Source organism: Mauremys mutica, chromosome 9 (genome assembly GCF_020497125.1).
Source record: "Mauremys mutica isolate MM-2020 ecotype Southern chromosome 9, ASM2049712v1, whole genome shotgun sequence".
Classification (NCBI taxonomy): Eukaryota; Metazoa; Chordata; order Testudines; family Geoemydidae; genus Mauremys; species Mauremys mutica.
The window spans coordinates 49214010-49227837 of record NC_059080.1 but is presented as its reverse complement, the minus strand read 5'-3'; the positions used below and the strand labels follow the sequence as shown (position 1 = coordinate 49227837).

The 13828-nt window shown below is 46.9% G+C and overlaps 1 protein-coding gene across 4 annotated transcripts in view; it reads right to left on the bottom strand.

Annotated features, from left to right (window-relative positions):
* Positions 1 to 1101: 1101 nt before the first annotated feature.
* The window catches only part of BOK (BCL2 family apoptosis regulator BOK), a 38362-nt gene continuing 25635 nt past the window's right edge, over positions 1102 to 13828 (bottom strand). For 3 of the 4 annotated variants that reach the window (XM_045029047.1, XM_045029049.1, XM_045029051.1), the window contains 2 exons: positions 10216 to 10379; positions 1102 to 2312 (listed from right to left, as the gene is read on the bottom strand). In XM_045029047.1, the coding sequence (XP_044884982.1) occupies positions 2187 to 2312; positions 10216 to 10379 (290 nt within the window). In that variant the 3' untranslated portion in view covers positions 1102 to 2186. The remainder of the gene's footprint in view (positions 2313 to 10215; positions 10380 to 13828) is intronic. The other variant, XM_045029050.1, reaches the window with a different exon arrangement.

Sequence of the window (13828 nt, the reverse complement as noted above, 5' to 3'; positions counted from 1 at the left end):
TACCATTCTAATTCTTGGTTTAGAAACCAAAGTTTACTGTACATTTAAGGGAATAAACTGTACTGATAAGCACTTTATACCAGTAGAACTGTCTTCCCACTAAGAGATTGTACTGCCTTTACTAGATCTACTTCTGAACAGACAGTTCTAGCAATACAAAAACAACATTTAGACCAGCCTTTAAATGTTAGCTAGCTCAATCTATGACAATCCTAGGCCAGGTCTACATTTAAAATTTTTGCTGGCATAGCTGTCTGTTAGGAATGTGAAAAAATAATCACATCCCTAACTGACAGTTGTGCTAGCAATAACCCTAGTGTAGGTGCCGTGATTTCAGCAAAAAAAAAGTCCTTTTGTCCATGTCTTGTTGGGGGGAATTAGTATAATGAGTAGTTGCAAAAGAACTCTTGCTGGAGTGTGATGTCTACACTGGGAGGGGTTCTGGTATAGCTCTACCTGCAAACCCTTTCCAGTGTAAACAAGGCATACGGCTGCATGCAGATTCTGTAGAAGGAGTGTGATGTGAGTTACTCCTTTTATTATGTGGAGGCAGCCAGAAGAATGCTGTTTGCTTTCTTCAAGCCCAGAGCTCCATGAGTTTTCACACCTTCAGAAGGGAAAATGCCATTTTGCCCATATAAATATAGGATAAAGACATCCACCTCCCCAATATTCATGCATGTTCCTACTCCAGAGAAACTCGTTTTCTGAGTAGTTCTAGCCTTAGGAGCAAGGCAGCTGGCAGGATCTTGACCCACGACTAATCTGTTGGCAGTGCAGTTCAGCTGAGGCTACTCAGCCATTACGCCTTTGGAGACAAAGATATTTTTTAAGATGTGTTAACTAATGTGAATTGAACCAGGCACACTGTAGTTTTAACAGGTTAGCTGGCTGTGGTAAAGCACAAAAGGGAGCTCTGCATTTACTTCACCCAGCTAATGTATAAAATCCCAGTGCAGACAAGGCAAATTGTTGTTTTAACATGTTAAATACCCTTTTTCACCAGCAGTGAGCTGGCCTGAATGTATGTCTCTCTCTGCACCACTTTAGACTGTTCTTGTATTTGTTTAAAAAACACCACATTAGTTCACAGAAGCCAAACTCCATCTATTTTTATTGTCTATCACAAGATAAAATTGCAAGTCAGACTTTATAATTTGCTAAAGGAGAAACATTTGTCACTCTTGATACAGTTTTTCCCATTCACAACATGCTGCTCAAATGACTTTTCTCCACATTCCCCCCACCCCACATTGTACTTATATGCTCTTGTTCTTTGGCTCCATCTGAATCTCCTTCTAGAGAAAAAAATCATCCTCATTATAATGCTCAAACAAAGCTGTCATGTGAGAAGTGATGCTTTGCTCCCATCATTTTGTTCAGCTGTGTAAATCACACTGACTGATTTCTAAACAGTCTCTGCCCCTGCTGTCCCCTTTGCAATTCTTTGTTACAATACAGCAAGTTGGTCAGTTAAAGCATGCCGTATCCCCCAGATTGAGTTGTTCTGGTAGCCCTTACACTCCCAAAGTCACAACTGTTTGTAAATTACTTTAGCAGGGGCATCAGCTGAAGAGGGCAGCTCAGTCAATAATCCACCACTTCACAGCCTACAAAGGTATCCCCACAACCACAATGTACCATGCACAAGGGCACAATGATCAGGCTTGGTACAGAGGTGAAGACTGCGTTAGCCACTGATATACTGAGAAGAGCCTAACAAAGAGGACTATGGGAATTAAAGGGACAATCCATCTTTCAAGTGAGGGACACATTTTTTTTCCTCTGATACAATCTCCATGTCCCCCCAGTTTCCCTGATACAGAAGTACAAGTGTGTGACATGACCAGAAAATAAATACACGTATGAATATCCACACCACACACAAATAAGAGATTAGCCCATCAGTCTGCCCTGGGATGGGCTTTGACCTGGCCATGTAGACGTCACCAAGGAGAACAAGGGCTGCAAAGGTTCACTCTGAGTGTGAGAGAAGCCTCCTGTCACAGAGGAAAGGAAGTTTACAGTTGGGTAGCTGCTCCCTGCTGAAGGGAGAGGAGAGAAATGTTTCTGTTGGTCCCAGCCTCTCTTCTCTTCCTCCTCTTCAGCATCAAACAGGTCTATGGTTACTGTTGCTTCTGGGTGGGAGAGGATCTGGGGCTTGGGGCCGCATTTGGTGACTGGAATCATCTCTCTGGTAACAGCACAAAGAAGATGGCCTTCAGGAAGTGACCAAAGCTACAAATGGCAGCCACGAGCCAATGGGAGCGAAGGCTGGGATCAGTATTCACCACACATTTTGTGATGTCTGCCTAAGGAGAAGGAAACAGAGATCATCCGAATACACAGAAACACACTCTCCCCTACCACCTTCAATAGCACATCCTGGCCTCAGAGACTGTCTCACACCATGCCTCCTGCTGGGTGAAGCTGGGACTGGCTCACCACTGCCCCCAGCCAGCAATACACCACCATTTCCCCTGTGGTGCCTCCTTGCAGCAACTTGAGTGCTATGAGTACCATCTCTGGCATTGCCACCTCCTGAAAGCTGTTAAATGATGCCTAAAGGCACTATGAGCTCTGAAAGATTTATTCATCTCATTCTGCACCATCTTCATTCACACTGTCTTCCAACTGGGTTGCTGAACATGTGACAGCAAAATAAACTCTCTCCCCGTTCAAAAAGGACATCCTCAATAATACCCTCTTCACCCACATTCCTGCCACCTTAGTAACAACCAGATTCTGTCCAAAGATTGGGCTGTTTAATTTCAACTCAGGTTGCTTTTACTTTTTCTCTTGCCTTAATGTTTTATTTGGATCTCAGTTGGCCAAATCAACCCCCCTGTCTTAAGCTTTGTCTGTTGACATGTGTGCATTGGCACGGATGCCTCCTAGACATGTGGACTAACCTCAAAACCAGCTGCCCAGAGTGATCCTTAAGTAGCTGACCTGGGGAGAGTCTAACAGCAAATTCATGTTAGAAGGGATATCTTCCGGCACTGAAAAGGTGAGGGTGGAAAACCTTTAGAGGGCTGGAACAGGACTGAGTTACACAGAAAACTTTATTTTTGGAGAAAAACTCAAATGTAGATCGTCCCAGCAATGCAAAATAGATGGCTTTGTGAACTGAGTCAGGCGATCTGGATTCTCTTTCTGCTTCTGCCATAGATTTCCTGGTGACCTTCAGCAAATTAACATGTCCCAAGTGGTTGCAGAAGTGGCCACAGATTTTGGGATGCCCAATTTATGACACAAGCCCAGTATTTTCTCACAATGCTACAGTCTTAGTCTTTGGGGGCTTCAGACTCTCAGCACATTTGAAAATGAGCCCCCATGTACATCTCAACTTGGTCATCTAAAGCTAGTGGGAAGTTTGGGCCTTATTCTGTGCCTCAAGTTCCCCATCTGTAAAATTAGGCTAATGCTGACAGAGCTCATGGAAGTATTATGAGGGTTAATTCAGTAGTGTTTGAAGAGCTGTCTGAGCCTCTTAGATGGAAGGCAGTGTAGAAAAATAAAGTATTATGTTATAACCACATCCTTGCCTTTCCCAGTAGCCTGGCCTCCCAGGTTTAGGATTACCTCCGTTTTTCATACACCCATCCATCCATTCCTAAAGTATCCCAACACTCTAACAGGGAGCTCTGGTGAGCAGGGGTTGAGGTAAGGTTTGCACCTAATGAAGGCACTGCTTGTTGAGGCACTGACATCAATGAGAGCAGAGTTGGGCCCTTCATGGGGAATTGTGATATGAACTATCCCAAACAATGTAAAGGTATATGCAAAACCCTACATTAATGCCATCTGTGCCTAATGTCATAAGAGTTAGGAAAATCAGAGCTAGTGTGCCAACAGCAACCTTAGTGCAGCATTGTGAGAAATCTACATTCCAAGATGGTCTTATAGTCCATGCAAAGTGAGGTCTTACACTCAAGATGATGGCATTTCTTTGTTTGTCTGGATGTAAATTAGAGAGTTTTTGAATGCTCCATCTCATCAACTTCAAAACTACATGGAATGGTCTTGGCATCAATGGGCAGAAGTCTATTGATTTTGGTGAAATTGAAGAACCAGAAAGGGGAAATGGGGGATGCTTGGCCCTCCTGACATCTGATTAGCAGAGCACAATTTCAGCCACTTCTGTAATTGCTTAGAGATCTAAGAACCAGTTGATGGGAGCCATTAACACCTTCCAGTATAGCAATACCTATCCCCATCTCAGCTCTGTCTATCCCACCAATTGAATTTAAAATGGGGACATCCTGAATGACTTCTCTCTGACAGAAAGAAAATAAATAAAAATGGGGCGGGGGTGAGGAACACCAAGAGGCCTTGGAATGAGAGGAAGGAGGGAATAGGAGGGTAGGCGGGGCATACAGAACCCCTGGCACAGGGGGAAAGCAGGGGGGGACACACAGAGCCCCTGTTATGGGGACTGGGAGAGAAGGAAGGTGTCCTTGGTGTGTGCAATGAGCAAGTAAGTGTGTGCCCCCCTGCCCTCGTTATATAATCATGCTGAATGCAGCAATGCTACCTGTGTGTATCTACGACTCTTCAACAAGGTGACGTTTAAACATCAGTCAGGAGCAGAAAGGTTGTTGCAATTAATCTGAATAATTTAGATTACTAAGGGCCTGAATCTGCCACTCTAAGGCAGTTAGAGTGGTTCACTAGTGGTAAACTAGGCTCACCGGGGGAAGGAGACTAAAGCCCTGAGGTAAGTGGGGAAGTGGGATGCCAGGAAGAAGCACGAGCAGGAAAGCGCAAGAAGGGAGGATTCCTGCCTCATACTAAGAAAGCAGGACGATCAGTGAGTTATCTTAAGTGCCTGTACACAAATGCAAGAAACCTGGGAAACAAGCAGGGAGAACTGGAAGTCCTGGCACAGTCAATTAATTATGATGTGACTGGAATAACAGAGACCTGGTGGGATAAATCAGATGACTGGAGTACTGTCATGGATGGATATAAACTGTTCAGGAAGGACAGGCAGGGCAGAAAAGGTGGAGGAGTTGCATTGTATGTAAGAGCAATATGACTGCTCAGAGCTCCAGTATGAAACTGCAGAAAAACCTGAGAGTCTCTGGATTAAATTTAGAAGTGTGAGCAACAAGAGTGATGTCATGGTGGGAGTCTGCTATAGACCACAAGACCAGGGGGATGAGGTGGACGAGGTTTTCTTCCGGCAACTAACAGAAGTTACTAGATCAGGGATCGGCAACCTTTGGCATGCAGCTCCCACTGGCCGTGGTTCACAGTCCCTCGGCCTGCACTGCTTCCCACAGCCCCCGTTGGCCTGGGACGGCGAACCGCGGCCAGTGGGAGCCGCGATCAGCCAAACCTGTGGACGCGGCAGGTAAACAAACAGGCCTGGCCCGCCAGGGTGCGTACCATGACGAGCTGCGTGCCAAAGGTTGCCGATCCCTGTACTAGATCACAGGCCCTGGTTCTCATGGGGGACTTCAATCACCCTGGTATCTGCTGGGAGAGCAATACAGCGGTGCACAGACAATCCAGGAAGTTTTTGTAACGTGTAGGGGACAATTTACTGGTCCAAATGCTGGAGGAACCAACCAGGGGCAGAGCTCTTCTTGACCTGCGGCTCACAAACAGGGAAGAATTAGTAGGGGAAGCAAAAGTGGATGGGAACCTGGGAGGCAGTGACCATGAGATGGTCGAGTTCAGGATCCTGACACAAGGAAGAAAGGAGAGTAGCAAAATACAGACCCTGGACTTCAGAAAAGCAGACTTTGACTGCCTCAGGGAACTGATGGGCAGGATCCCCTGGGAGAATAACATGAGAGGGAAAGGAGTCCAGGAGAGCTGACTGTATTTTAAAGAATCCTTATTGGGGTTGCAGGAACAAACCATCCCGATGTTTAGAAAGAATAGTAAATATGGCAGGCGACCAGCTTGGCTTAACAGTGAAATCCTTGCTGATCTTAAACACAAAAAAGAAGCTTACAAGAAGTGGAAGACTGGACAAATGACCAGGGAGGAGTATAAAAATGTTGCTCAGGCTTGCAAGAGTGAAATCAGGAAGGCCAAATCAAACTTGGAGTTGCAGCTAGCAAGAGATGTTACGAGTAACAAGAAGGGCTTCTTCAGGTATGTTAGCAACATGAAAAAAGTCAAGGAAAGTGTGGGCCCCTTACTGAATGAGGGAGGCAACCTAGTGACAGAGGGTGTGGAAAAAGGTGATGTACTCAATGGTTTTTTTGCCTCTGTCTTCAGGAACAAGGTGAGCTCCCAGACTACTGCACTGGGCAGCACAGCATGGGGATGAGGTGACCAGCCCTCTGTGGAGAAAGAAGTGATTTGGGACTATTTAGAAAAGCTGGCCAAGCACAAATCCATGGGGACAGATGTGCTGCATCCGAGGGTGCTAAAGGAGTTGGCCGATGAGATTGCAGAGCCATTGACCGTTATCTTTGAAAACTCATGGCGATCGGGAGAGGTCCTGGATGACTGGAAAAAGGCTAATGTAGTGCCCATCTTTAAAAAAGGGAAGGAGGAGAATCCGGGGAACTACAGGTAGGGTGACCAGACAGCAAGTGCGAAAAATAGGGACAGGGAGAAGGGGGTAATAGGAGCCTATATAAGAAAAAGACCCAAAAATCGGGACCATCCCTATAAAAATCGAGACAACTGGTCACCCTAACTACAGGCCAGTCAGCCTCACCTCAGTCCCTGGAAAAATCATGGAGCAGGTCCTCAAGGAATCAATTCTGAACCACTTAGAGGAGAGGAAAGTGATCAAGAACAGTCAGCACGGATTCACCAAGGGCAAGTCATGCTTGACTAACCTAATTGCCTTCTATGACGAGGTAACTGGCTCTGTGGATGAGGGGAAAGCAGTGGACATGTTATTCCTTGACTTTAGCAAAACTTTTGATACGGTCTCCCACAGTATTCTTGCCGGCAAGTTAAAGAAATATGGGCTGGATGAATGGACTATAAGGTGGATAGAAAGCTGGCTAGATTGTCGGGCTCAACAGGTAGTGATCAATGGCTCCGTGTCTAGTTGGCAGTTGGTATCAAGCGGAGTGCCCCAAAGGTCGGTCCTGGGGCCGGTTTTGTTCAATATCTTCATTAATGATCTGGAGGATGGCGTGGACTGCACCCTCAGCAAATTTGCAGATGACACTAAACTGGGAGGAGTGGTAGATACGCTGGAGGGTAGGGATAGGATACAGAGAGACCTAAACAAATTAGAGGACTGGGCCAAAAGAAATCTGATGAGGTTCAACAAGGACAAGTGCAGAGTCCTGCACTTAGGATGGAAGAATCCCATGCACTGCTACAGACTAGGGACCGAGTGGCTAGGCAGCAGTTCTGCACAAAAGGACCTAGGGGTTACAGTGGATGAGAAGCTGGATATGAATCAACAGTGTGCCCTTGTTGCCAAGAAGGCTAATGGCATTTTGGGTTGTATAAGTAGGGGCATTGCCAGCAGATCGAGGGACATGATCATTCCCCTCTATTCGGCATTGGTGAGGCCTCCTCTGGAGTACAGTGTCCAGTTTTGGAAAAATTGGAAAGAGTCCAGTGGAGGGCAACAAAATGATTAGCAAAAAAAATGAGGAGTCCTTGTGGCACCTTAGAGACTAACAAATTTATTTGGGCATAAGCTGATCTGATGAAGTGGGTTCTAGCCCATGAAAGCTTATGCCCAAATAAATTTGTTAGTCTCTGAGGTGCCACAAGGACACCTCGGGTTTTTTTTCTGATACAGCTATCACTGAAAAATGATTAGGGGGCTAGAGCACATGATTTATGAGGAGAAGCTGAGGGAATTGGGATTGTTTAGTCCGCAGTAGAGAAGAATGAGGGGGGACTTGATAGCGCTTTCAACTACCTGAAAGGGGGTTCCAAAGAGGATAGATCTAGACTGTTCTCAGTGTTAGCAGATGACAGAACAAGGAGTAATGATCTCAAGTTGCAGTGGGGGAGGTTTAGGTTGGATATTAGGAAAAACTTTTTCACTAGGAGGGTGGTGACATACTGGAATGGGTTACCTAGGGAGGTGGTGGAATCTCTTTCCTTAGAGGTTTTTAAGGTCAGGCTTGACGAAGCCCTGGCTGGGATGATTTAGTTGGGGATTAGTCATGCTTTGAGGGGGTTGGACTAGATGATCTCTTGAGGTCCCATCCAACCCTGATATTCTATGATTCTATGAATTGGAGAGACAAGGTGGGTGAGGCAATATCTTTTATCAGACCCACCTCGTCTCTCTAACATCTTGGGACCAACACTACACTGCATACTCTAAGTTAACTGATGGCCTTCTTTCTGCCAAGGTTACTCTTGGAGTAAGGTACCAATCAGCACAACTAACTGAGAATACCATCTATTCTACAACTCAACACATTGGTGGAAACATCTCTGGTCTGTATCTCCAGTCAATGGATGGAACCATTGCCTCACTCACAGACCCCCTGGTTAATAACTCTTCCCAGCAGGGACCCCTACATGTCTGAGGCCTGCTTGGCCTGAAAAAACTTGCTTTCCCAGTCCAAAGCATTGGAAAGCCAAATGTTTCAAAGTTGGAAAGTGCCTGCTTTTTTCCAAACATTATTTGGTTAACTGCACTTAAGCCAAGTGTTAAATTAACCAGCGTTTACCTGATAAAGCATTGGAAATGAGAGTTTCAAACCCATTAATGAAATCATTATTTCAGTCGCACTGGGCTCCGATAAGCCGTTGTGACAGCACTTTGCTGGCTTACTGCTGTTCAGCAAACATTGTTTAGTAACTTGCTCTTCTTTACTGTTACTAGTTTGTAGCAACTGGAATTTGTTATATTCCATGGGGATTTTCTTTGTAAAGAGAGTCCTGCTGGAGGTGATTCCTGAGACTGTGAACTCCTCCCACGTGGGGTGATGCCCTAAAGGGTTAATTACTGTTTCCCCCCATGAAGTGGGAGCATGGGAGCTGGCTGCCTGCTGCAGTCTTTCAGCTGCTATCCAAGGTCTCCATACGGGCTTTCCTATACCAGCACAGAGTATGGTGGCCCCTCTTGGCAGCCCCATCCCTGGTGTGTGCATGCGAGACAGGAGCCGGGTGCACAGGGGAAACTCGGATTCAGTGCCAAGACAAATGAAGGGCAGGGCAGGGCAGGCAGCAGACGAAAGGCCCTTCTGGAATGGCCGTTTAGTTTTGGCCAGTTTGTGAGCAGGGCTAGGACGTCTCCCACAAAAATGCCCAGGTCCAGTTGAAGAACACTGAGGGAAACAAGTGCAGCCTGGAAGAGAGGATTGGCAACAGTCCACTGCTCGGAAGAAATCATGTCTGCACTTCTAAAGGGAAGGGTCACCTTCCTCCAGCCCAGGGTCAGCTACTCGCTGACAAGCACATGTCAGAGACAGCCTGCGAGTCGGAGTGCAGGCAGCAGTTACAATATATTGGTTTGATGTGTCAGACTTGTAGCTCCTAGTTTTTAAAATAAGGGACCAGCAGCTAGTATAAATCAGCCTAGCTTCAGCAAATTCAGTGGAACTCCACTGATTGCACCTGCTGGGGCTCTGATCCCCCATGCGGGGGCTGTTAGGCTCAGGGAATTGAAAAGAGGCAGGGGGTTGTTCACATCAACTGCAGGTAGCTAGCACTGGTCCGACAACCACAGCTATACCAGAGAGAGTTACACATTTAGTTATACAGGTAGCACCACAAAGCTGGGTCTGGGCCGGGATATGAAGTGAGAGGTTTTTAATAGCCACATAAACAAGTTATGTTTACTTGCTAAACCTTCCCCTTTGGAACTGCGCAGGCAGGTTACAGATTAAATAATTTTCCTAGAGATTGAACGAAGGGGCCAGCAGCAGTTGTTCATGTTACAAGACTCCTGCAGTTTGCATGCTCTCATGACCACTAGCAGCTGGCACTAGAGATGCTCAGGACTGGAAGAGAAAAGGTACTTGCAGGCAGTATGCAGTTAGGCTGCCAGAGTGGCGCAGGAAGTAGAGGATTAGAATAGCCGGAGTTGTTTCAAGGCAGGACTGAGATGTAGGAACAAAGCCGTGCTGAGGCCAGTAATGGTGTAAACGGGACTACTGGAGGTCAGAACTGAAGTAGGTTGGCGGAGCAGTGGCAGGGAAGCTTGCAAAAACCTAGCTATAGCTTAAGGGATCACTCTTGGTTTCACTAACACTGGGAACATCCCCATAATTATTCACAATTTAAAGCAAGCATGAGAAATTCAACACCTCTTACCCAGCCTCCTCTCCTCTTCAGCCACGTCACCAAGGTCTTGCGGACAAACTCTCCCAGGCAGTCCACGATGGCATGCACCATTGCTGGCTGGGCCTGTCTGACGCAGTCCACAGCCAGCCCAGCGGCCACAGCATAGAGAGACACGACCTTGCCCCACGTTATGCCTGCAGGAAGACGGGATAACATTCATTTTCACACACGTTTGCTGCAGAGTTGGGGCTGGCAAAAGGCACGCTGTTTAGAAGCCAAGATGAGTTTCTCTCTGTATATTTGTGCAGCTTTCCTAGTTCAGGTGCAATAGCAGCTCTGCATCTTCATGCTCTGGAGAGCATAGTCTACACTAAGGTGAATTGGGTGCAGTGATTGGGGAAGTGGTGCCCCACCTTCAAGAGCAGAAGCAGGGGACTTTAACAAATATCCATCCCTAGATGTGCTTTGATCTCACATCAGCCCCAGTTCTACAGTTAAATGGCTTCCAGCACACGACCCTGTGCAGCAGAGTGCAGAAACCTGACCAGACCACCAAAGCGGTGACTGATGCACTGTGGGACAGAAGTAGGAGGAGTAGCTGTACCAGTGGGGCTATTATGCCATTGATTCTCACCCATACCCACACTGCTCCAGTGGAAACCGACGTGAGTGGATCACATGGTGGTTAGCCATGCTCAATGCACGTCTTAGCCAAACAGCAGTGTGATCCTCTGTGCCCTGCTGGGAGCATGTGTGTGATGCTAAGTGTGTTACAGCACCCTAAGGGGCCCAGAGCCTGGCTAGTACTCCACACCTCTCCAGTGCAGACATAGCTTTACTGTTACATCGCTAGACTAAGCCGAACAGCCAGGGAGTCGCAGCACAATGACAACTTGGCACACTGCAGAGGGAGGACTTCTTCATCGTGACTTATGGCCCAATATTCATCTGAAAGGGAGGCAAGGATGCAGGGCCTAGAGCATGTTCCAGGAGGCATGGCTATCCTACACACAATACCACACGCTGAAAACTAAATGAACCCCCCCCAAAGGTTTTGGTGCCATGCCTAGATCTAGTTTGAATGGCACTGTACGGCCTAGGGACGGGCATGTGTGTGTTGTGGGAGTAGAATGTTGGTCAGTTATCTAATCTCCCTGACAGCAGAGCTTCCTGCAAGGCTGACCTGCCAGAAGCAAGTGCCCCCTAGAAGTCATACCAGCAGCATTCATCTTCCTGTTCTGTTAGCGCTACTGATAAGCACTCCACAACCATGAGCTCAGCACTGGGCACAGTCCCATGTGCTTTGCCAGTGGGCGGCGATGGACAGCTCAATGCTGAAGAGCTACAGCCAGAGCTCCCTTGCAGTGCTATTAAGGTGAACTATGACCCAGAAACTTGACCTTCTCCCAGCCATGCAAGAGAAGCAGCACAGCACAATGGCGTTGTCTCACTAAACCTCAGAGTTGAATGAGAGGAACATTTTCCCATTACTCTATTATTTTAGATAGCAATTGTTAACAAGCAGGCGGTGAGACATTTTACAGTTCTAGAGTTCTGTGTAGCCTGCTCAAGGCCTCTCCCAGCTGCAAGCAGAACCCATGTGAAGCACCGGTAGTGCAAAACCATGCAGAGAAGCTGTTGCCTGAAGGTGGTCTGAAGGAAAACAGCCATACAAGAGGGGAGAGGAATTATCTTATTCAGCATATTTCAGGAGTGAAAAGGAGACAAGCCAGGGAGAAGAAATTGGATGTGCTCAGGGAAATGTCATTTCATAAGAAAGCAAATTATGAAACACGCGTTGGCTGGTGCAGCATTTCTGCTGCAGAGAGCTCCACCTCTTGCCTTCAGAGTGCTTCCAAAGCCACCAGCACCTGAGACACTGGAGACCTAGAGACATATTCAGGAGGAGTCTCTCTTGCTTTTTATATTGGAGTTCCTCTTCTCTCCTCTCCATTTACTCCACTCCATTGCACAGCATGTGAATTTCAACAAGGGGTCCCTGTGATAATTCTACCCAGTGACCAAAAGGGACCTACAAGCAGGGCTGGCCTTACCATGAGGCGAATTGAGGCAGCACCCTCAGGTGCCAGACTGTAGGGGGCCCCACTAGGACCCAGTGTGTAGAAAATGGTGTCTGCTGCTGGTGCGTATGTATTCTCTCTGCTCTAGATGCACAGAGATGGTGGAGTGCAGTGCTGGAGGAAGGAGGGCACAAGAGACTATAACAGGCAGGCAGGAGAAAAGGTGAGAGGCAATAACAGAAAGCAGCAGGAGCTTCAGGGAGAGAGAGGAGGAGGAGCCTCTTATGTACCTCTCTAGCACCCCCAGGAGCCTGGACTGATTAACACCAGCTTCTCAGGGAACTTCCTGTTTCCTGCTGCTTCCCTGAATCCACTCGAGGAGAACAGACAGTCAACTGAAGTAGTAGGAGCGAGTTAGGCCCTTAAGACGCTGATATCTTCCCTCACTCAGGCCCTGCTACCAGCCTGCTTATTTGTCCCCTTCAATTGAGTATTGAGAGCCACTATAGCTGACACAGAACAGCAGTCAGGAGTGAAAGGACACACACACACACACACACACACACACACACACACACACACACACACACACACACACACCCCGGGGCAGCATTCAGAAAAAGAAAGAAAGCAAAGGAAGCTTTTCTATCTAAGCAGGAAGTAGCTCTCCTGAGATACAGACATAAATGTTCATGGTGAGCCTTCCGGCCCCAGTGAGGATGTGAGTGGTGAGGAGATGCCTGATCTTCCAGTTAATCAGAATGCAGGTGACCTGGCAGCTACTGCACCATCCATATCTCCATCTCAAATGGATGTAACCAGGCACATCCTTGAAGAAAAGTGTAGATCAGAGAAGAGTGTGGTGGAGGCGCAAGAAACAGCTGCTGCTGAGGTTAGTTCCTTAAGTCTAGATGATCCAGGACTGTGGACCAACTTGAGCAGTAGCCTGAGGGACTTCCTTGTACTGCATAGGCCACAGCAATTGAAAAACTTCATGTTCCCCAAAGACAATGAAAATAGAAGTTTCCATCCAACACTTTATTGGCGTGAAATCCCCAATGGTGACAAAGTGGAGAGGCCATGGCTTATGTACTCAAAAACCCAGAATGCTGCATACTGTTTTTGTTGCAAACTCTTCCAGTCTAATGTTCCAGCCACATTGGGTTCTACAGGAACAAAGGACTGGAAAAATCTTGCTAGAAATCTGGCATGCCATGAGAAGGCAGCAAATCACCAGAGAGCATTCCATAGGTGGAAAGAGCTTGAGAAGAGACTAAGGTTAAAGGCCACCATAGATGATCAGCATCAAGAGAAGATTGCATCAGAGTCTATTTCCTGGCAAAATGTTCTGAAAAGGCTTATTGCCATTGTGCGAATGCTTGCTACCCAAAACCTAGCACTGCGTGGCACTTCAGATCAGCTGTATGTGCCAAACAATGGAAACTTCCTTAAAATTGTGGAGCTGATGGCTGAGTTTGGTGCTGTACTCCAGGAGCATCTAAGAAGAGTCACCACCCAAGAAATGTACACACACCACTACCTTGGAAAAACAATTCAAAGTGAGATCATACAGTTACTGGCAACTAAAGTCAAACAGAAGTTTGTGGCAGATCGGAAGTCAG